Consider the following 23,146-nt stretch of genomic DNA (forward strand, 5'->3'; position numbering starts at 1 on the left):
TTAAAGAATAGTGACGAGTGTGCTTTACAAGTAGATCTTTTTAGTGCACATCCAATATCTACGCAACAAAACATTTGATTGAAGTTACATAAGTTCACTTAAACTGTAATTTTTTTTTATCTAAAGGGTTTGGATGAATATTCTTTTGCCTCAATAAACGTACTTAATTGAATTGATCAGATGTGCATAAATTGATTTGAATATTAGGATTATATAAAATGTTGAACTCCCGAAATAGTATGTAATATAACATTTGCATTATATAATAAAGTTTGCATATTGCATTTTGTACTTCATATGCAACGAAACAAAAACATTCTATTTTTTTATTACTACTTTTAATTTTAATTATTTTATTATTGTGTATAAGCAACAATAACAGTAATATCATCAATTTTTCCTCCTTTATGTCTTCCCTCAGATGCTCTAGCATATGGTGTATCTGCAAATCTATCAAATGAATTATACAAAGCAATGTTCCCAATTTGACTAGCCAACCCTCTGCCTTCAACTTCTCATTGATCGCCCTTCGGACAATTTTCTCTATCTCACTTTCAAATATATTATCAAGCATCACATCCGTCCCAACCATCAAAATAACATCTTTCTCAACGTTTAATTCCATCTCCTGAGCAACACTAGGATTATTTGCATTGCAGTTTCCCAATTGATACGAACATCCAAATCCTCGTTGTTGTATTGGCCACTTGTATATAATTTTTCCTTTTCTGATTAGTAAAAGCCCACTATCACCAACATTAGCAGTAACCATAGTACTTTTCACCGAGTTAAGAGTTATAATACAAATTGTAGACTGTCCTTTTGAATTTGTGTTTTTGTATGCTTCCTCAAGAACCCTTTTAGGGCTCACATGACCTTTCATTGCTTCATCATATGTAGCGATAAATGAGTTCCGCATAAGCTCTCTCGTGTATATTCCAACGTTAATTCCCTTTAGTGCCCACCCAGCAACACCAATAGTTTGGTATAATTCATGCATGAAGTGTGCATCTTCACCTAAAGGCTTGTTTGGATTGTCTTTAGGTAAGTATAAATATCCAACAACCATTCTTAGGCATGGCAATTTGTTCCTACTAAGTTCGTCATCATGACTAAATTTAAGTTTCCTGTTACTATGATTTTCCAAATTATCATAAGAGAAGTCGAAATATCTCTTATAGCGTGACAAGTTGAAAAATTAATCGAATTTTATTTTGGAAGAATATTGATCATGACCTAATAATGATATACATGAAACCATTGTTGTATTGATTGAAAAATTTTGGGAAGTAAAATTATGTAATGGAAATAGGGATATATATATATATATATATATATATATATATATATATATATATATATATATATATATTTCATCGTGATAGAAGATCGGCCCAACCCGTCTACAAAATGGAGCTAGTGTTCAGTCTTGGTTGGTTCCACCTCTTACCATCAAGTGACTCTCACTCCTACTCTAAACTACTGTTTACCTATTTGGAGCTTTTCACAGTCAAAGTCAAAGGTTTGTTGGTGGCAAGATCGGCATGCCTTCTAGTTGTAGTTGATTTTAAGTGCACCTGAACTATCCATAGTCGTCTGTTTACAGGTTTGCACTCAATAGTCAATCAATTCATTTTTTTACTTTCTATCGCACGCTTCAATATTGAGTCAATCAATTCATTTTTTTACTTTCTATCACACGCTTTAACTATGTGTGTGTGTGTGCGCGCGCGTGTGCGTGTGTGCGTGTGTGTGTGTTGCATGACGCGTGTGCGTGTGCGTGTGCGTGTGTGTGTTTCTACTAGTTTTATGGAACGTGTCTTACACGTGTGTGTCATATATATATATATATATATATATATATATATATATATATATACATATATACATATATATATATATATATATATATATATTACAAAATAGAATTAATATTACTATCTTAAAGTTTTTTAGTAAATAATTATAATTTATAGAACATTTACAAGTGCTTTGAATGATAAATAAAAATCTTCATAGAGTTTCATGTATTTTGAGATCAAAATGACTAGATATCGTCGGGACATTTCAAAATGCATCCAAAAGGGGGGGAGGGGGGAAGTCGCGTTTCTTTGGCGGTATTATTTTTCACTTCACTTAGCTTTGTAAACAAATCTAACCAATCAAATTTTATGAAAATATTAATACAAAATATGTCACCAATAGTCTTTCGAGGTTATCAACATAAATGATGGACACCATTTAAGTATAATTTTTCTCTGAAATATTCATACTTGAAATTTAGAATGTGCATGACACTAATAAGAATTACCATAAACATTTTAATATTTTATCTTTATATGTAATCTATCTTGTCATATAAATTATATAGTTATTGTCTAATAAAAGTATCTAGTATATTATAGAATTTGTATCGTAATACGTAATATTGAAATTTTCAAATAGTAAAAATGAATAGATTTATAAAATTTAAAGTGTTGTTTATATAATCTTTAATTTTATTTAAGATATGATCAATCACTATTTTGTCATCATTTTTATATAGCTAGTAAGGAGTGTATCTAGTAATATAAGATTTTCTCAAATTAAAATAAACAAAAAAAACAGGAAATTCATACCTTAAAAATTTCATTTTCTATATAAATATTTAAAATAAAAAATATATGGAACAATACATAACCAATGAAAAAGGGATACGAAAATATATAATCATGTTATATTCGCTACAGCGTTTCATTTGAAAAAAATCTCTTACCACTGACTCTTTACTTTCTCAATTAACTTTTACTTACATATCTACTAAAACATAATTCTCATCATGAATATACTATGATATTATAAGTAAAAGTTAAAATCTATTTTTTAAATAGACGATTTATATCAAAAGTTATGATTCAGTGGACTATATTGATTCTCGTAGTTTTTGAAAAATTTTATAAAAAAAAAAAACATCCAACATTTGAGGTTACAAAACAATTTAAAAATACAGAAGAATATATTACCCAAATCATACGACTTTTTCATAGTTATTTATTATTATGTTCTTTTCCACTATTTTTGTTTACTGTTGATTGATGTAAATCGTAAAAAAAAATACGAGTGTAAATTTATAAATAATTTCCTACAATTTCTCCATATATTGTTTCTTATGTTGTACCTTGAATTTCGTTGAACTTTCAGCTTAATCAACTGTTGAAAATAAACTTGAGATTTTTTAAGACGAACAAGATTAGAAAACTTAAAGAACATAATTTATAGTTTCGAGGAATCCCCTCTATTTATAGCTACCAAATAGTTGTACGAATAGGTGCTAATTGTGTCTAATCAGAAAAGTCATAACCTTTTGTAAAAGTCATTGGTCATCCGAAATGTCACAAATCATTGATAAAGGCACAACTCTTTAGAAAAGTTACAACCCATTGAAAAAATAAGAACCCTTCAGAAAAGTAACAACTCATTGAAAAATGTCAAAACCCATCAAAAAAGTCACAACTCTTTAATATGAAACGGTATCTACATTTAATATATATAAATATTTAAATTAATAAAAGAATGAATTAAGTATTTTTAATTAGAAATATTATAGTAATTTAACATTCAGTTTAGGAGTTCATGCTTTTAAAGTAGCATAGATATATATCGAAAAACAAATTTTTGTAATTTTTTAATATGGAAAATTTAGAAAATAACGTGTAGTAACTAATTCTACTTAAAATTAGAATAAGTTTGGAAACAAAGTTGTATTTTTGGAAAGTTATGTATCTAAACAAAGTATTCGAAATGGACTCAATATATGTTTTTTTTTTTTAACATTACATTGCAATCTTATTTAGAATATGCTATGAAAAACAACTTTTGTTAACTTTTAATATGGACTATTTTAAAAATAGCAAATAGTAATTAAATTCTACTTAGAATAGGTTTCAGAAATGGTCTAAACAACTAGAAGAAGGTAATCCTCCTGCATAAGGAGTGAAAAGAAAGTGAGACTCTTTTCTGAGGAATAATATTTATTATGCTGATAATTTACAGGTTAGCTTTTCGTGGAATGTGAATTTTGCTTCCATATTAAAAGCTATCTTATATTTAAATGTGATTTTAAAAATTATTTGGATAAGCTAAAATTCCTAGTATTAATGTTGGCATGTATGTTCTTTCACATTTCTTTTGAATTGATTTTATATATTTACTAGGTAATTTATTTACGCTTCGCACATGTATAAATGATTTTTCTATGTTTTTGAACAACCTATTTAATAATTGAGTATTATAAGGAAAATAAATAAATTTGAGTGGATTTGTAGAACATTTCAATAAAAATTGAATTATTTTTTTTTCAAAAAACCACCTTTAGGGTGGGGTAAAACAAACAGTTGAACGGAAAATTCTTATTGAAATGATCAGAAGAGGCAACAAACTGGAGAATAACTTAACCTTTTTATTGAAAGCTTATGTGAAAAATATAGAAAAAGAAAAATTTATAACGTGAACTCTAAAGCTACAACTGACTCCTAAAAGTAGTATAACTTGACTCCTAAAAAGGTGCATAAAATATTTCCATATCAAAGTACTGATATACTTTGTTATTGACTCTAACCTATCCTAAAATATAGGAACAAACACGTTGACTTGGTAAAGCTAAGTAAAACAACGAAAACAGTAAATACACTAATTTGTCATACTCCCCCTTAGTGCATATTTATTGTCAATGATCCCAAGAGCAGCTCTAAACTTTTCAAAATCATGCTTTTGCAAAGCCTTTGTAAAGATATCTGCTACTTGTGCACTAGTATGAACTCCTTTCAACTCAATTTCTTGATTCAATACTTTCTCTCGAATAAAATGGTGACGAACTTCTATGTGTTTTTTTCGCCCATGAAAAATTGGATTTGAAGCAAGTTTGATGTCACTCTCGTTATCACATTGAAGTTTCACAACATAGTCCACTTTGCCAAAAGTATCTCCCATCAAACATTTTAGCCAAATAACTTCTTGAGCTGTCATTGTCACTGCTATATATTCTGCTTCTGTAATGGACAAAGCAACAGTGGATTACTTCTTGCTACACCAAGAAAGAGCCGCAGATCCAAGGTTGAAACAATACCCTGAAGTTGAACGATGACTAGCCATATCACCTGCCCAATCTGCGTTTGTAAATCCTTGCAACTCAAAATCAGTCCCTTTCTCATACATAAGACCATAATCAACTGAACCTTTTATGTAACTTAGAATCCTTTTTGCTGCCTCTAAATGAGAAGTTCTTGGATCCTGCATAAACTGAGAAACAGCACTAACAGAAAATGCAATTCCGGCCTTGTGATAGTTAAGTAAATTAAACTACCAACAAGTTGTCGAAATGACCTAGCATCCTTCAACAACTTACCTTCATCTTTTTCCGTCTTAAGATTTATCTCCATTGGAGTTGTCATTTCTTTTTCCTCCCCCATACTAAAATGCTTCAACAAACTCTTAGCATATCTTCTTTGACATATAAAGTACCCTTGGCTAATTTTTTCCACTTCCAAACCAAAAAAACATCCAACCTCAACTAAGTTCTTCATTTCAAATCGAATTGACAGATCATCCTTCAATCGAGATATTTTTTCTTCATCACTTCTCGTAATTATCATCATCAATGTATAATAAAACAAACAAATGTATTTTTGATTCTAATTTTACAAACAAACTAGGATCTGAATCACAAACATTAAATCCACAAAAAATAAAATAGTGCAATTTTTCCATACGAAGCACGTGAAGCTTGTTTGAGACCATACAACGCCTTCTTCAATCGACAAACATGGTTGGGGAACTGCTTAGAGATGAAACCTTGAGGTTTATCCATTAGAACTTCACAATCCAACTCTCCATAAAGAAATGCATCCTTTACATCAAATTGCCATAATTTCCAATTTCTAAAAGCAGCAAGTGAGAAAACCGATCTTACGGTTACCATTTTCGCCACAGGACTGACTGTCTCTTCACAGTCTTGCCCATAACTTTGAGAAAATCCACGATCAACGAGACGAGCTTTGCATCTTTCGATTGTGTCGTCTGATTTCTTTTTCAATCGATAGACCCACTTACAAGTGTCTGCTTTGTTGCTTTCTGGCTTTGGTACTAGCTCCCATGTATCATTCTTCCTCAAGACATCAATTTCGTCTTGCATTTCTATTTCCCATTTTTGACAGCCCTTAGCGTCCTCATAGCATGTAGGTTCTTTATCAAATGCTCCAGTAAAGAAACAGGAAGTTACAATGCACCGGTTTAGATTTACTTGATAATCCTTGAGATGATTTGGTTGTCGTTTCTCCCTCAAAGACCTTTCTAACCATTTCCTGTCCATTTTCTGAAGACAAGGGCTCCATAGCTGGATTAGGGGATTGATCAACTCCTTGAGCATTAATTTCAGGAAACAATGACTCATTTTGGTAATCATCAAGCGTGACATTCTGCAAACTTGATTTTGGGGTTGTACACTAAGATGACACTTCATCGAACACAACATTTCTAGAATTAACAAACTTTTTGTTTTTTGGATCCATGCATTTCCACCCTTTCGTGTATGAATCATAACCAACAAACATACATTTCTTTGCTTTTGGATCAAGCTTGGTTCTATTTGATTTAGGAACATGAACATAGCAGATAGAACCAAAGACCCAAAAGTAACTAACATTTGGCTTTTGATCATACAGAAATTCAAAAGGAATCTTTTCCTTACCAGGATAAGGAGGGAAACAATTTATGACATGACATGCACATTGAAATGCTTCTGCCCATAGATCGCGAGGTAGACTCTTATTGTGCAGCCATGAAAGACTTATTGAAGAGAGATGTGCCACCTTTCTTTCTACAACCCCATTCTGTTGCGGGGTATTGGGACACATCATTTGTCTTTGAATGCCATTTTCTTCACAAAACTGAAAGAACTTCGTTGACATGAATTCACAACCATTGTCACTCCATAAACACTTTATTTTTTTGCTCAAACTCCTTTTCCTTGATGCCGCTGAATTCAATGAACATGGGAAGTGCTTCATTTTTCTCCCTAAAAAAATATTCCCAAGTAAATTTAGAGAAGTCATCTACCAATATCATTGCATATTGGTAGCCACTAAAACATGTTGTTCTTTTGGTCCCAGTAAGTCAGTGTGCACTAGTATAAATAGAGATAATATACAATTAGATGAGCTTTTGAAAGGAAAACGGTGCGATTTCCCATACTGGCAACCTTGACAAATCACTTTTTCTTGTGTATTTTTCAGAGGTGGCATGCGATCTAAGAGTTTATCTGAAGAGATCTTTTGCAACATTTGATAACCTAAATGCCCCAATCGAGCATGCCAGCTTCAATATTTTTCATGCTATCAAGTACTTTCAAATCATTTGGACCAAACAAAACATATTTTCCTGAATCAGTATTTTGAGAAACGGAAACTAGATTCTTGTTCAAGCATGGAACATGATAGACATCATTTAGGTTGATATTTGTATTATTAATACCAATTTCAACCACACCTTCCTTCACTACTGGATAAGTCGAGTTATCAACCGTCACAATGACTCTTTCTCCCTTGTGTTGTCGCAACTCTGAAAATAATGAATCATCGCTAGTCACATGGTGTGTACAACCAGAATCAACGATGCACTCCTTCTTGAAATCAACAAAATTGATATGAGATTTATTTGGTTCCGATTCAAACACTACTTTATATTTTATTTCAACGTCTTCAATAGTAAAGCAATGCTCCCATTTAGGCTCATCATCTTGTTCATTTTCACAAGCAACATTTGATTTGGAGATCTTAACACGACAATTTCTTTGAATATGCCCAAGCTTCCCACACCTATGACACCTGATTGATTTGTATACTTGTGAACTACTTCAAGAAACCTTCCTTCAATTAGTACCTTCCTCTGGTTCATCCTCATTTAACTTTCCTTTTAAAAGAAGAACAACTCCATGTTCAGAGTTGAAACTTTTGGCCATTTGTTTAGCCAAAGCTTCTTGATTAGACAACAATTTTTCTAATTCTTGAACTGATGGTTGTTGTGCCCACCCTTGTATGGAGGTAACAAAGGTGTATACTCCTTATTTAAACCACGGATGAGGAATCTTCTTAAACAGGCTACACTAATCTTCTCGGTTACATCTAGTTCAGAAATTCCAGCACAAATATTCTTCACTCGCAAAAAGTATTCTGAAATCGACATGGTTCCTTGCATCGTCATTGCCAATTTATTTTCCAAGAGTTGTAATCTTGTTGTATTCTTCTTGGAAAATAACCTTTCAAGAGTTCCCCAGACTTGCTGTGGAGAACCAACATCACAAAGATGATCAATGAACTCTTTGTTAATCGATGTCCTTAAATCAAATAGAGCCTTCCCACACTTGATCTTCCATTTCCTACGTGGTTCAACATTTTCAGGGGTATCTGCTGGAATTTCTACATCTGAACCATATACCAGTTCCCACAAGTCTTGACCTTGATAATAAGCCTCCATACACATCCTCCAATAGTTGTAGTTAGTTCCTACAAGCTTCTGAACACCATTCTGTACATTCGCACCACTTCCCCTATTAAATTGATCCATATTACACAACAAGAATTTTCTCACCAAACGATAACAACAACAAAGATGGAAGAATTCCAACCTGGCTCGGATACCATAAAACAAAGAGTTGAACAGAAAATTCTTAGTAAAATGATCACAAGAGGCAAAAAACTGGAGAATAACTTAACCTTTTTATTGAAAGCTTATGTGAAAAATACAGAAAAAGAAAAACATATAACGTGAACTCTAAAGCTACAACTGACTCCTAAAAGTAGTATAACTTGACTCCTAAAAAGGTGCAAAAAATATTCCCATATCAAAGTACTGATATACTTTGTTATTGACTCTAGCCTATCCTAAAATATAGGAACAAACACGTTGACTGGGTAAAACTAAGTAAAACAACGAAAACAGTAAATACACTAATTTGTTATATGGGGGTTAGGCATAACCCCTACCTTGTATATTGAATAATTAGAAGGACATAACAAAATACATGAGCAAGAGGGATATGATGTCTAACCTCTCCAAAATGATAAAATGTTATGGATAATGCCCATAACTAAGTAGTTTAATACTAGCATTTTGCTATTGGGATGGAGTTTAAATTTACGGGAAAGTCAAAGGGATCCCCTCTAGAATATTCTTTAGAATGTGGATTAAAAAACCAAGAGAAATTAGATAAAAACACATCATCATAAGAAATCTCATGATTATTTTTTTCCTCACTCGAAAGCTAGGAATATTGTGTTTGTCCATGTTTAGCAAGCCTTACACTAGTTGAGGGATGTTTTCAATGGACAAATATATCCTGTCGCTCTGAAAGCTCAAGTTAGCTAGTTTGTCTGCAACCTGATTTTCTTCTATATAACAATGGTTAATAGACCAATCTATACCTTGAAGAGTTTCTTGAATCCTCATGATTAAAGGCGCTATCCGTCAAGGAATTTTATAGACATCTTTAATGCAAGCAACTAGCATTAAAGAATCAGTTTCCAGTTGAATTCGAGAAACTCCATTAAGCTTGCACCAATGAAAGCCATAGAATAGAGCCTTTGTTTCTCCCAAGATGCTGGAATCCCCCATAAATTGTATAGAAAAAACCATGATGATCAGTTTGCCTTCCCAATTTCTTACTATGCCTCCACAACCACATTTATCCTCTTTGAAGCTTCCATCACTATTGAGCTTATAGACATGAGTGATGGGCGGTGTCCAGGAGACAAGTTTACAAACTTTATTCACAACTTTCTTATCTGTAAGGCCAACCAGATCATTCCAGAAGAGAGTTTCTTTAAAGTTTCTAAATTGTTGCTTCACAGACAACAAAACATTTTGACAAATTAGATATATAATTTTAGGAGAAACAATTTTTTGCTACCATACCTGCTGCTGCATCTGCTCTTCCATAATTCCCAAATAATATATTTGAGATGATTTTAATAGTGAAAGTGGTAATGTTATTACAAGAATGATGGATCCACCAGCTAGATAAGAGAGATAAAGGAGTTATCATTTCTTCTAATTCCAAATGTGGAGCAATAGTGATTTCATAGAGCCTTAGTGATTTCATAGAGCCTTTGCCAGTGTACCATTGTGGAACATATGATTAGTGTCTTCTGCTTTCAACAAATACATTTCGGAGGATCTATAAATGATTTGAAGTTATCTCATATATCAAGAATTGTAAATATATAATTAATGATTAAAAATATCTTAATATCTAATCATTTTATCTCTTACATAATTTATCATAATATTTTTTTGATGATATAATTGTCTTGTTAAACTTAAGTGATGTTTTTATGCAGCTACATCACTTTTTCTATATTTTTACATGAAAAATATAGAATCGGATAATTTTATGATTAGAGTAACTCCTTGTGAAGTAAATTTAGGTGAAAGTTTCGCATATCAATATTAGTTATAAATAATTTTAAGACCTTTAAAATGTACACCACAACAACATAAATAAATTTTTTAGAGACAATCTACTTGTCTGAGGCTCAAACATTCATCATTTTTCATTATTATTACTTTGTTACTTTAAAAAAAATTATAGAATGAGGAAATAAATTTAAAACAACAATAAAATAATATTTTTAATCTTTTTAGAAATTCATCCTTCATTCAACTTCTGCTCTAAGGCCCTTATAGATACTTCATATTGTAACTTTACATTTTTTTTCAAAATTTGTATGTTATATTGTTACATTTTTAAAGTATAAATAGATCAAAATGTTGGATTCTAGACTGATGTTAAAGAAATATTCTCGAACATTAAAAAACTAAAAATGAGTCTAACCTAGATAACTCAAATGCTCAAATGACTTGGGACATTAAGGATCACAAATCTATATAATAGACATATCTTTTGTAGCTTAAGATATTAATTTTATTTAGAGTAGGTTTTATTTCATATATTTCAAATTAAACTTGCCAAAAATAGTCATAACTCACACCAAAAAAATTTAGAAGAATCGAATGAGCAGGAAAAAAAGAAAAACATTAAAAGAAAAAAGTTTTGTCCATGGGAGATCATATACCTACCAAATGAAAAAATAATAAATACAATTTTAAGGAGACAACAAAACAACGAAAAAAAAACATACATTAAGGAGAGTAAATTATGACATATCTAATGATGATAACAAATCGTTCAAACCTAAAAAAAAATCTTATGTTTTGAAATAACAAACCTACAAAAATATACTAACACTTCATTCAACTTTCAATCCTTAAAGTACTCATATTATCTACTGATAAAAGTTAGTAAAAATAGATAAAACAACATAAAAGCAAAAAAAAAATATGGGCATGCAAAATTATTAACTCTCCAAGGATTTTCTAAACCGCATCCATGTATGTGAAGGAATAACATTGTTGATGAAGAAATTAGAGATTTGTAAAGACTTTTTTTTATTGTATCTTCAACAATTTCAATAGAGAAACTTATTTGAATAGTCAATTGACATTTTTTTTAATTTGTACTAACAGTAACTTTGCATAAACATAAACTATAAAGTTAAAATCATGTACTCAAAAACAATAAACATAAATTATGACAAACATATTAGGATCTTCAATAATAGAATGAAACAAGATAGAACGATTCTATTCACCAGTGTATTAATAGAATAAAAAAAGATAGAATTTAATGCACAGTGTCCCCTTAAGGAAATTATTCTCTTCTACACCCGAGTTTTAAAGGAATAGATCCTCTCAAGATAACGATTATATTCACCAGTGTATTGATACAAACATAGTGGTGTCAGTGAGTCATTCAATAGGAGCAAAGTACACAAATATTTAATTGTCCAGAAGAAGAAGTTCAAATGTTTTCGTTGTTTTAAATAGAGAGGAAAGCCCTCCATTTGTAGACAACAAAGAATAGTGGGCAAATTATTATTGTGTCTTATCGAAAAGGTCACAAACACTTTGGAAAAGTTACAACCTTTCAAAAAGTCAAAAATTTTCATCAAAGTCACAACTTTTTCTGAAAGGAAAAGGCTAGTTTTAAAAATCTCCTTATTTCTTTTGTTGTAACTGAATCTTCTACCTTTTTTGTTATCCACCGTTTTACCTGTGTATTATCTGTTCTTACAATAAATTTATTGTAAACAATATATGGTTCAAATGCTAATAAACATTTATATAATGCAAATAATTCTTTTCTATTTATTTTCCATTTTATTTGTGCTTCTGCATAAGATCCTAAATAATATCTAAAATGGTGTTCTATTTTTTCCTTTTCATATTTGTATTTTAAAACTCCTCCATAACTATGATCACTTGAATCTGTTTCAACAATATGAGTAAATGTTTTATTTTCATCAGGAAAGTAAAGTTTTGGTAATTTCTTACTTAAATTCTTAATATTTTTTATATGTTCTTTATATTTATTGTCTACATCTTTTTTAAGTTTTTTGTGTAATGGTTTTAAATGCTCTGCTAATTTTGGTATATATTCTCTTACTTGATTTACTAATCTTAGAAAGGGTTGTAATTTCTTTTTTGTATCTATATTTTCATCAAGGGTGATTATTTTTTGTACTATATGGTTTTGCATTTTTATTCCATTCCTATCTATTTGTATTCCTAGAAATTCTATCTGTGGTTTCATAATTTCTGCTTTCTTTTTACTTAAACTTATACCTAAATATTTAATTATATGTATAAATTTTTCTAATAATCTTATATGTTCTTCTTGTCACGACCCAAACCGGGTTGCGACTGGAACCCACACTTACCCTCCTATGTGAGCGAACCAACCAATCTAACCTTAACATTTCAATATAATATAAACATAAAGTAATGTTGAAGACTTAAACTCATTAATAAAAACCAATTCAATAACTATCAATATTCAACATCTATTATTCCCAAAACCTGGAAGTCATCATCACAAGAACATCTACTTTAAACTACTAATTCTAAGAGTTTCTAAGAAGCTAAAAATACATAAGAAGCTAGTCCATGCCGGGAGTTCAAGGCATCAAGACATGAAGGAGAAGATCCAGTCCAAGCTAGAAGCGTTAGCTCACCCTGAAGATCCGGTGTGACGAAGACTGGCTTGAGTTACTGTTGAGTCGAAGATGACGGCACGTTTGCTGCACTCCACAAATAACAAGAAGAAAAACATAAAAGTAGGGGTCAGTACAAACCACGGGTACTGAGTAGATATCATCGGCCAACTCAAAATAGGGAACAGTATATATCAAATATTATCGTAAATCAACTATAAAACTCAACATGTAACAACAACAAGTACTATAATCATCAATAAGTACCATCAAGTTCATCCATGAGGGCTCAAGCCTCAACACCATACTCATTTGGGAATTAAGTTTATTAAGTTGAGTATATTATCATCTTTCAAGATTCATTATCTTTCCTCCTCTTGTGTCGGTACGTGACACTCCGATCCCCTAATTCTATGTGTCAGAACGTGACACTCCGATCCCCTACATGTGTCGGAACGTGACACTCCGATCCCCTACATGTGTCGGTACGTGACACTCCGATCCCTTACATGTGTCGATACGTGACACTCCAATCCCCTACATGTGTCGGAACGTGACACTCCGATCCCCTACATGTGTCGGTACGTGACACTCCGATCCACTAATACTATGTGTCGGTATGTGACACTCCGATCCACTAAATCTATGTGTCGGAACGTGACACTCCGATCCACTAATATCATTCTGTAAATCATCAAGCCTTCTCTATACCAAGACATCCTCAATCCCATTACTTTAATTCATCAAGCCTTCTTCTATACCAAGGCATCATCAATCCCATTACTTTAATTCATCAAGCCTTCTTCTATACCAAGGCATCATCATTAATAATGTATTTTAAAGTTTCTTTTCAAGATTTGGGATTCAATATTTTCATCATGCTTATCTTATCACAATCACATAATCATATTCATGCAAACATACAATTAAGCATATAGTAGGGTTTACAATACCACCAATACATATCATTCTCTATTAAGAGTTTACTATGAAAGCATGAAAACCATAACCTACCTCCACCGAAGAATTGAAATCAAGCAAGTTAATCCTCAAAGCTTGGTGTTTTTCCTCTTCTTCTCGATCGTTTCTCTCTCTCCCTTCTTGTTCTTTTTATTTTCTTATTCAAACCTCTTTCTTTTACCCTAATTAATATATAATTAAGAATAAAAGATGGCAATGATACCCCACTAATTAACTTAGGGTTACCTCTTTTAACCCCCCCAGAATTTGAGTTATTAATATAAACCCACGAAATCTATAATTAAGGAAAGAATAGTCCAAAAACGTCCCTTAAAACGTGTAAGGAAATCCGATTCTGTCTGGGATTTGCGCAACCTGTGACGGGCCGTCGTGCCTGCGACGGTCCGTCCTGCAGGTCGTCGAAGGGTCAGAGAGTCAATTTCCACTGAACAATCTATGACGGTCCGTCACGCCTGTGACGGTCCGTCCTGCCATTCCGTCACGAAGTTTAGAGAGTCGCTCCCTGTACCAAATTCTCAAGAGTTGAAGTGTTTTGAAACGGTGGATCATGACGGTTCGTCGTGCCTATGACGGTCCGTCCTGCGTGTCCGTCACAGAGTTCAGAGAGTCGATTTTCAGTACCCAATTTCAGATTTTCTAAGTGTTTTGAAACGAGACCCTGCGACGGTCCGTCGTGCCCATGACGTTCCGTCGTGGGGTCCGTCGCTTCTGCCAGTTTTTCCAGAATTGAAGTCTGTTGCTCAAAACGACTAAACGGGTCATTACATTTCTTGTGTTTTAGAATATAATAATATATCATCTATATATACAATACAATTTTCTAACTGGTTAAAATAGTTATCCATAAAATGTTGATATCTACCTGGTGCATTCTTATATCCAAACGGTAATACATTCCATTCATAGAAACCTTGCGGTACTGTGAATGTTGTTAGCTGTTTAGATTCTTCTTCTAGTTTTAGGTGATAAAATCCTGATTTACAATCGAATTTACTGAAATAATTGTATCCTTGTATCTGTCTTATTTTTAGTATTTTATTTGGTATTGGGTAGTTATATGTTTTAGTTTTAGCATTTAAGTTGCGATAATCTATAACCATTCTGCTTTTATCTCTTTTTTGTTCACTATGTTTTATAACTATAAATGCTGGACTTGTATGTTTACTATTGCTTTCTTGTATGTAATTATTTTCTAATAGTTCATGTATATGTATTTTGAATTCTTTTAAATCATCAAAGTTATATTTTAATGGTTTCTGTGTTATTATACTATTTTCATCTATTAGTTCAATTTTTACTTTTGTCTTTATGTTTTTCCCATCCTTGTAATGGATCTTCATTGTATAATTGTTCTAGTTGTTCATTAATTATTCTAACTTTGTCTATTATAAATATGTAATCTCTTTATATATATATATATATATATATATATATATATATATATATATTGATTTCGCTTTGTATTCTTTGGACTAAGTTATAATATTTTGACTATATTTAATTATTTCCATCTCTTCTTTTGTTGGAAAGTTAAAAGCTGAAGCAATATGAACAATTGGATTAAATACATATTATGTGATTTTGAGTGCAGAGCACATTTAGCTTTGTGGATCGAAGAGATGCATTCACAGCAATTCTCTTCTTTATTTCTAATAGATAGAACGGGAATCATACTCTATTCGCAAAAGGTTACATATCTGAATTTTTAGAATATTTTATTTATGTGTAATCTGTAGTTCTTACTATCATTAAAAATAAGAAGATAAAAAATATGAGCTAAGTTATGTGACTCTTTGTTGGTAAATGAGTTAAAATATTTACTACATTTAAACTTCTTCATGTTGGTCATGTCTTAAGATGTGGGCAATGATTAATTTCACCATCTCTTGGTGACACTATCAAAACCAAAATATAGAGAGAATTCATTTGAAGAACAGTCAACCTTATTCAACTGATCACATAGTCTAGCCTCTTCAAACATAATGTGATATAAAGGTGTTTATTTGAGGAATTCTTTTCCCCTTTTTATAACCTACCTAGGTTCATCAAAATATGTTCATTGTTAAAGACAAATTAAGCAAATGGAGTAGAAATATCCACTATTCACTACAATGTCAAGATGATGTATAATTTAATTTATACTGCAAAATTATAGTTGTAAATATTTATAGTTATGTTATATTTTCAATCAATTATGATAATTTTGAAGGTACTCTCTTGATTGAGGGTTGATAACAATACATTATTGGTATTACATATTCACAATATCGGCACATTTATAAAGTAGATGTAGCATTATGTTCTACATATACTTTTTTTATTACTATTCCTTTCTTAATAACTTTACGAAGTACCCAGCACGAAAATTTAAAATGTTGGGTCTGTGCTTAGAACATGGGATATATTTTTAATACGTTACACATATCCAACAAAAATTAATCGATATGAAATAATAAACTAAATATAATGATCCGACCCGTCATTATTTAGGAAAGGAAAAACATCGTGAGAACTGGGTCCATCATCCCGTCAGAGCGGAACAGATGCCACTAGGGCGGCGGCAATCCAGTGGGACATGGAGCGCCAGAGTAGGATGGTCAGGATAAAATTTAAATGAAGCAAAACCTTATTCTCTCTTTTTTCTGAAAATAACAAAAATAGGTTATGATCACCCTAGAAACCCTCAAAAGGCTTCTTGAGGCTTGGGAAAGAAGAAGGAAGAGATTTTTAGTGCAAGGATGACGATAGCTTGCGGATTCTCAGCCAAATCCACCATCTCGAGGTTCAAAAATCAGGATTAAAGTCATAATCCCGTGTACTTGCTTGGCGCCCAAGTAGACTAGATTTATTTATTTAAGTAGTAGTAAGTTTGCGCTCGCTGCGTAGTATCTTCAACCCACTACTCAACCTCCCATGTATGTGTCTGAGTAAGTGTTGGTGTTCGCCTTCATTGAGTTAGGTAAGTGTACTTTCCATCCTTCTCTCGAAACTCACATTGAAGCTCGTCGATCAAGAAGTTACATTCCACTAATCTAACTTTGTTCAAGTGGCTTGGTCCTCTTCCTATAATAGAAGTCAAACTCAACAACTGTAGCAACTACTTATGCACTTCCGGTCCACCCAGATCGTTAGTAGTTGCAAGCCTACTTCTTATTGTATTTGAAGGAGGAACAAAACGGTCTGAATAGGCATATGGAAAACGTGAATACCTCCTGAAGAAACAGGTAGACCACCTGGTAAAGAGACCCAATCTTGAGTTATTAAATAATTGACAATAGAATTCATGTTTAAGACTTCGGGAACGAATAAGGAGATGATTGTACATGAGCCCTAGTTGCTAAAGATGATGTGAACCATTGGGAAAATTTTGGTCCTTTGATATAGGATTAGATAAGTATTTGACCGCTAGTTTTGTGTTATATTTTCTTGTTAATGGCCCTGTGTGCATATGAATGGGAATAGAGAAGCATGAATTGAATCAAATGAGACGACTGATGTTGTATAAATTACATGTCATGATTGTTAATTGATTGTGTGACTATACGCGAGTTGTTCATTGTGTGTGATTATGGTTGTGGTTGTGTTGACTGGATCGAGTGTCACGTTCAGGCACATATATTAGACCGGGTGTCACATTTTAACACATATATTAGATCGAGTGTCACGTTCGGACACATGTATATTGGATCAGGTGTCACGTTCCAACACACGAACAATTTGGGTGTGGATTCTATGAGAGGATCAATTGTAGTGATTACATTTATGTTTATTTTTCATTGAAATTGGAAAATTGTATGATGATCCTAAACTTACAAATTGAATTATACATTTTGTATATGTGTGCTTACTCTGTTGTAAATAAATGAATTATATCTAGTTTATAGGAATCGATTGCGAATGACGGACCCCCAATATGTGGTCTAGTAAGTAGAGACCCCAGGTCCAGGTGTTGTTATGGGATATGGTTAGAAGGGTTGTATGTGTTCTTGAATAATGAGAAGTAGGTTAGTGTTCATGATCTAAATAGGAGTTAGATCCTATCCAAGAAAAAATATTGGTATTTGAAATAGTTGGTGTGTCTACCTACAGTATACTATGTAGTTAAGGTTTAAATTTGTTAGGTTGAAGAAGCGAGGGCATGTCATTAGTGTTGGTCGGATTGATGGTAGTTTTAAATTAGGGTCTACTCTAGGATATATAATGGTTAAGTGATGATCAAGAACAGCTCGAGTAAAGGGATTAGAGTCATGTCACATACCGAGCGTGCACCCTGGGCGGGACTGACATTCGAGAACCATTTATGGCCCCAAGCGAACCCCTGACCTAGCTTAGCTCATAATGGAAGACTTACTCATGATAAAAATAATTTAAAAGTAAACTGAACTTAGAATGTATAAAGAAACATTCACTAGCCAAAATGGCACTCAAGTCTCAAACATCAAAACAGGAATGAAGAGACTTAAGAACTAACATCAACTAACTGTCTACGAAGCCTCTAGAAATTGATATGGACATCGTGACAACACCCATGACATGCTAAGCAATAAAAAGGGGGTCCTCCGTAGCAAGGAGGCTCACCAAAAACTCCGAATCTCAACTAGAATCAATGATGCTATGGATTATTATACCTGGTTACCTGTATCTACAGTATAAAATGATGCAGGCCTAATAACATCAGTACATTGAATATACAAGGATGCCAAAGGAATACTAAACAATATATAAGCTTAAAGGAACTGAAGGAACATTCTTGGCTCAACTCAACTCAACTCATTTCAATATAAAGTAACAATTAAAATGCAATTTTAAAAAAAAAAGCTTTAAAACATGGAAAACAACATTGTGTATTTAGAAGTACAATGGTAACTCAATTTGTATGCAAGGATACAATATAACTCGGTTTGTATGTAAAAATACAAGTAATCTCTGTGTATATTAGAATACAAAATATAATTGTGGAAGTTTCTCTAACCGACAACCATCACTTAAGAGCTATGTAATGATACATTATTTTGCCTCACGCTGTCATGGCCATAATATATATTTCTAGGGGCATATAACCTAACTACTAAGTGTATCCACTAGTCTATGCTAAAAAACACTAAGGAATCATCTAAAAAGCATGACCCTTTCTACCCATCATGGTTACATGGTTTACGGGGGCTGTGAGTTGTTTGGACTTTCCCTCATGTCGATGCTCAATACTACTCCCAAAATATAAGTAGATCATACATTTAAAAATATAAATCTTTTTTTTTTGGTTTGAGATAATTACACAAAAGTAGCCCAAAGGTTCTCTAGGAAATCAATGTTTCCACTCTTGCTTAATTATGAAAGCATTTACTCTTTACTGAAAACTAGCTCAAAGTCACTTTTGGAAATCGGTGTTACCTTTCTTGTTTAAATGTGAAAATATTTACTCTTTAGAAATATATAGTCCCCATATATGCTTTTGAAGAAATGAACTTCACTCTTTACTATTTACTCAACTGAAAATGAAGTCTTAAAACAAGTTAAAGCATTTACAAAAGACTTTTGAAAGGACTCTAAGAACTCTCCATATTTGGCTCTTAACTTTCCTTGATTGAAATTTATGAATTCAAGGTTGTGAGTTGTAATAGGAAAGATAATCTCGTGATGTTTAGAAGTGTTTTTAGATAGTTAAACATAAGAAACAATTAAGAAATCACTGTCAGAAAGTAAGCCAACGATGTGGATATGCATTTTAATATTCGGTCGCGAAATAAATTATAAGGCAAAAGGGTCCGCGACCTTTCAGTGACACGGAGAAAAAAATTGATATCTTGAGGAACAAGTCCTCGACGTGGACCTAGGTACCCAGATTTTCAAGATATTTTCCTTCTTCGTTTCTAACCCCAATTCGCCTAAATTAGTTTTTTTTCTCAATTCCTCTTTAAATTTAGATATCTAGTACATGTACACATGAATCTACTCCTAAATTTCTCTAAATCGACAGGATTTCATCAATAACTCAAGAATCCCATCAAATCTCAAGAACGAAAGTTAGTTTCAAGAACAAAATTTAAGATCCTCAAACTTTCAACTTTCTAGAATGAATTTCGCAGGGCTAAACATGATTGACGGGTGGGTGAACGAACATAGCACTATGAAATTCTCACATAAATCTTTAAGGATCAACCAGTGGCGAAACAACTTCGATTTCGCAAGAAATCTCCAAGAACACTTGACTTTTCTCCTATTTTCTCCTCTTGAGTACTTTCTCTGAAAACCCTAGCGTGAAGTTTAGGTGTGTAAATTAAGCTAACTCTGTTTAGACCTTAAACAATTTACTAAAAATGGATTTAATGAATTTTGTAATGAAAAGACTGAACTACCCCTTTAAAATCTAGTTTGTTTTTCTCATTCAGACATCCCAACTTCAAACGTGTATATCTCTCTCATATGAACTTGAAAACTAGCTAACAGTGGCACTGGAAAGATAATTCAAATAACTTAATTTAATATCTTAAAAACACCTAGGTCATCCTGTTCTAAGAATTAAGGTCGTTTGAAGTTGACCCAAAATTTTCACATGGCCAAACTTTCCAAATTTGATCTTTCCATAGATGATTCTTTCTAATTTTAGCTCTTTCAAATAGCATGTTGTTACAATATCTTCCCTTTAGGAAAGGATAAGGGTGTAACATCTAACATTTAGCTCAAACACCCAACAAGCAAATCTAATACATTTAGTAAATTAATTAAAGAGTATTGAGAAGAGAATTAGTTCCTCAAAGATATATGGATATCTCTTCTCATATCCTCCTCAGCTTCCCAAGTAGCTTCCTCAATAAATTGATTTGTCCACAGAATTTTGACTGATGCTACTTTCTTGATCCTCAACTTGCGAACTTGGCGATCTAAAATCTGAACATGAATCTCCTCATAAGACAAGATATCCTTATGTAACATTTCAAAAATCCAAGACGTGTTCTTGAGCCTAACATAAGTATCATAAGGTTTAGACACTGTTTTAAGTTCCATTTGATGTTATAAGTCATTTGGGAAGTCTAGAAACTAAAACGCCATGACGTCCGCAAACTAGTTCAATGAGGTACTAGCGTGCGTTAGCCTATTTGACTAACTTTTTGAAGTTGGAAAATGATGAAAATTGGTGGAAAGGTTTATAACATGTGTTTAAGTTGATATATGGTTGAAACGTCTGTGTACGACTCCCCAAGGACCAACTAAGGGCCCTTTAGGAGGACCCTTTCATTTTTGGGGTCAAAGACTGCCTAGGCAGTGTGCACCCACAAAGGCAGTCACGAGGCGTGTATGGATCAACGTAGCATCGATACCATACGTCGGCCAACACATAGAAATTTTGGCTAATGTTCCATTTGGACCAATCATTGAACTCATCTATGAAGTGCAGCACAGAAGGAGACAGGGCTTGTCGACTCACAGACGGACCGTTGGTCGTGTTCTCATCTGTGAGGGCCTGACTTTGCTACACGTTTTTGGTTGGTTACAATTAATAATTAAGGGTTTAAGTCATTAGTTGGGGTTTAATGGAATCCTAATTAAGTTAATTAACTCCCCATATAAAGACCTCAACCCCATTAGACTAATCACAACTCACAAAACAAAATTCTTTTCCTTCTCTCTTCTTTCTCTCTCTAGTGAAGACTCCATTAAACACCAATCTAGGGGAGGTTATGGGGCTGAACTCACCAAGTTTTCTCCATCAATCTTCATAAATAAATAAGTTATGGGATCTAATTCACTATTGAGACCTCTTTCCTCAAATGGTTCCATCAAATTGATTTTCAAAGTTGAGTTTTCAAGTGGATTTTCATCCAACGCGAATTTGATTTTATGAATTGATTTGTTTATGATTTATTTTGGATATTATGAATAGATTAAAATGTAATTTAACTCAATTATGATATATCTTGATGGTTTGGTCTAGTTTGTAGAAGATGACCCTTAACTCTATATCCCAATTGTGCAAGTGTATGCACATCTTTTACTGGTTCTTTTTTTTCTTCCTCAACATGGGCAATACTACCAATAGATAACATACTCAACGATCAATAACAATATTAGTCGTACTTGGGTGATATAGAGCATTCATGTCATAATCATTGATTAACTATAACCACCTCCTCTATATGAGATTAAACTCTTTCAAGATCCTTGTGATCGATGAGCACATCCATATGAACACCATAAAGATAACGACGCCATATTTTCAAAGCAGAATTACGACAGCCAACTCTAGATTATCGGTTGGATGATTCTTCACGTGAACTTTCAATTATTTGGAGGCATAAGCTAAAACATTACCATTCTGCATTAACACACAACCCAAACCAACTCTGTACGCATGACAATATACAACAAAGTCTTACATACCCTCTTGTAAGGTCAATACTAGGGCAGTAGTCAACCTAGTTTTCGATTCCGGAAAGCTTTTCTCACAAGCTTCTAACCCTTGAAACTTCACTATTTTATGAGTCAACTTTATCAAAGGGGACGAAATAAATAAGAACCCTTCTATGAACCTTCTATAATATCCATTGTTGACACATAATTTTGACCGACCTTTAACCCTTCAGGGAATGCTATTCGATTAAATGCATATTTTAAAATATATTTATGAATTTAGAATTTTAGTCGATTTTGTACAAAAATTATATATTTTAGTATGTTACTTCTAAAATTATTGTAAATATTATTAAAATAATTTTTTAAATTATTAAAAAATTTTGAATAATTATTTTATTCAAATATTTTAAAATTTAAGTGATTTTAATCATATAAAAAATTTATACTATTTGTAATATTTTAATTGGATAGTATTTAATTAAATTTCTCTTAAATTATTTAAATCTTAGCTCATTCTATTCCAATTTTTTTCAATTCCAGCCACTCCAGTTCCAATTTTATTTCAATAGTAACCATTCTTTCATTTCAATTCTAGCTAATATTGTTGAAATTTTGGTTATACCAAATCCAATGCAATCTAATTTCAGATTTGATCTTTTAATATTAATTGTTCATTCTTTATGTTAAATCCTAGATAAAATCATGGCCGCTCATCTAATCTAATGCTACGG

General features: G+C 32.5%; 3 protein-coding genes across 3 annotated transcripts; all 3 read right to left on the reverse strand.

Moving 5' to 3' along the window:
• Positions 1–356: 356 nt before the first annotated feature.
• On the reverse strand, positions 357–1,069 carry LOC138340266 (probable protein phosphatase 2C 55). The gene is made up of 2 exons (XM_069291979.1): positions 499–1,069; positions 357–442 (listed from the first exon to the last, which is right to left on the reverse strand). The coding sequence occupies exons 1-2, from the start codon at positions 1,067–1,069 to the stop codon at positions 357–359; spliced, it is 657 nt and encodes a 218-aa protein (XP_069148080.1).
• Positions 1,070–8,031: 6,962 nt separating this feature from the next.
• LOC138340267 (uncharacterized) lies at positions 8,032–8,598 on the reverse strand. The gene has a single exon (XM_069291980.1). It carries the CDS (start codon positions 8,596–8,598, stop codon positions 8,032–8,034), a length of 567 nt encoding a protein of 188 aa, XP_069148081.1.
• Positions 8,599–9,498: 900 nt separating this feature from the next.
• LOC109119073 (uncharacterized) lies at positions 9,499–9,969 on the reverse strand. Its single transcript, XM_019211387.1, has 2 exons — positions 9,946–9,969; positions 9,499–9,873 (listed from the first exon to the last, which is right to left on the reverse strand). Exons 1-2 carry the CDS (start codon positions 9,967–9,969, stop codon positions 9,499–9,501), a joined length of 399 nt encoding a protein of 132 aa, XP_019066932.1.
• Between the last annotated feature and the right edge of the window lie 13,177 nt (positions 9,970–23,146).

This window comes from Solanum lycopersicum, chromosome 12, assembly GCF_036512215.1.
Source record: "Solanum lycopersicum chromosome 12, SLM_r2.1".
Taxonomy (NCBI): domain Eukaryota; kingdom Viridiplantae; phylum Streptophyta; class Magnoliopsida; order Solanales; family Solanaceae; genus Solanum; species Solanum lycopersicum.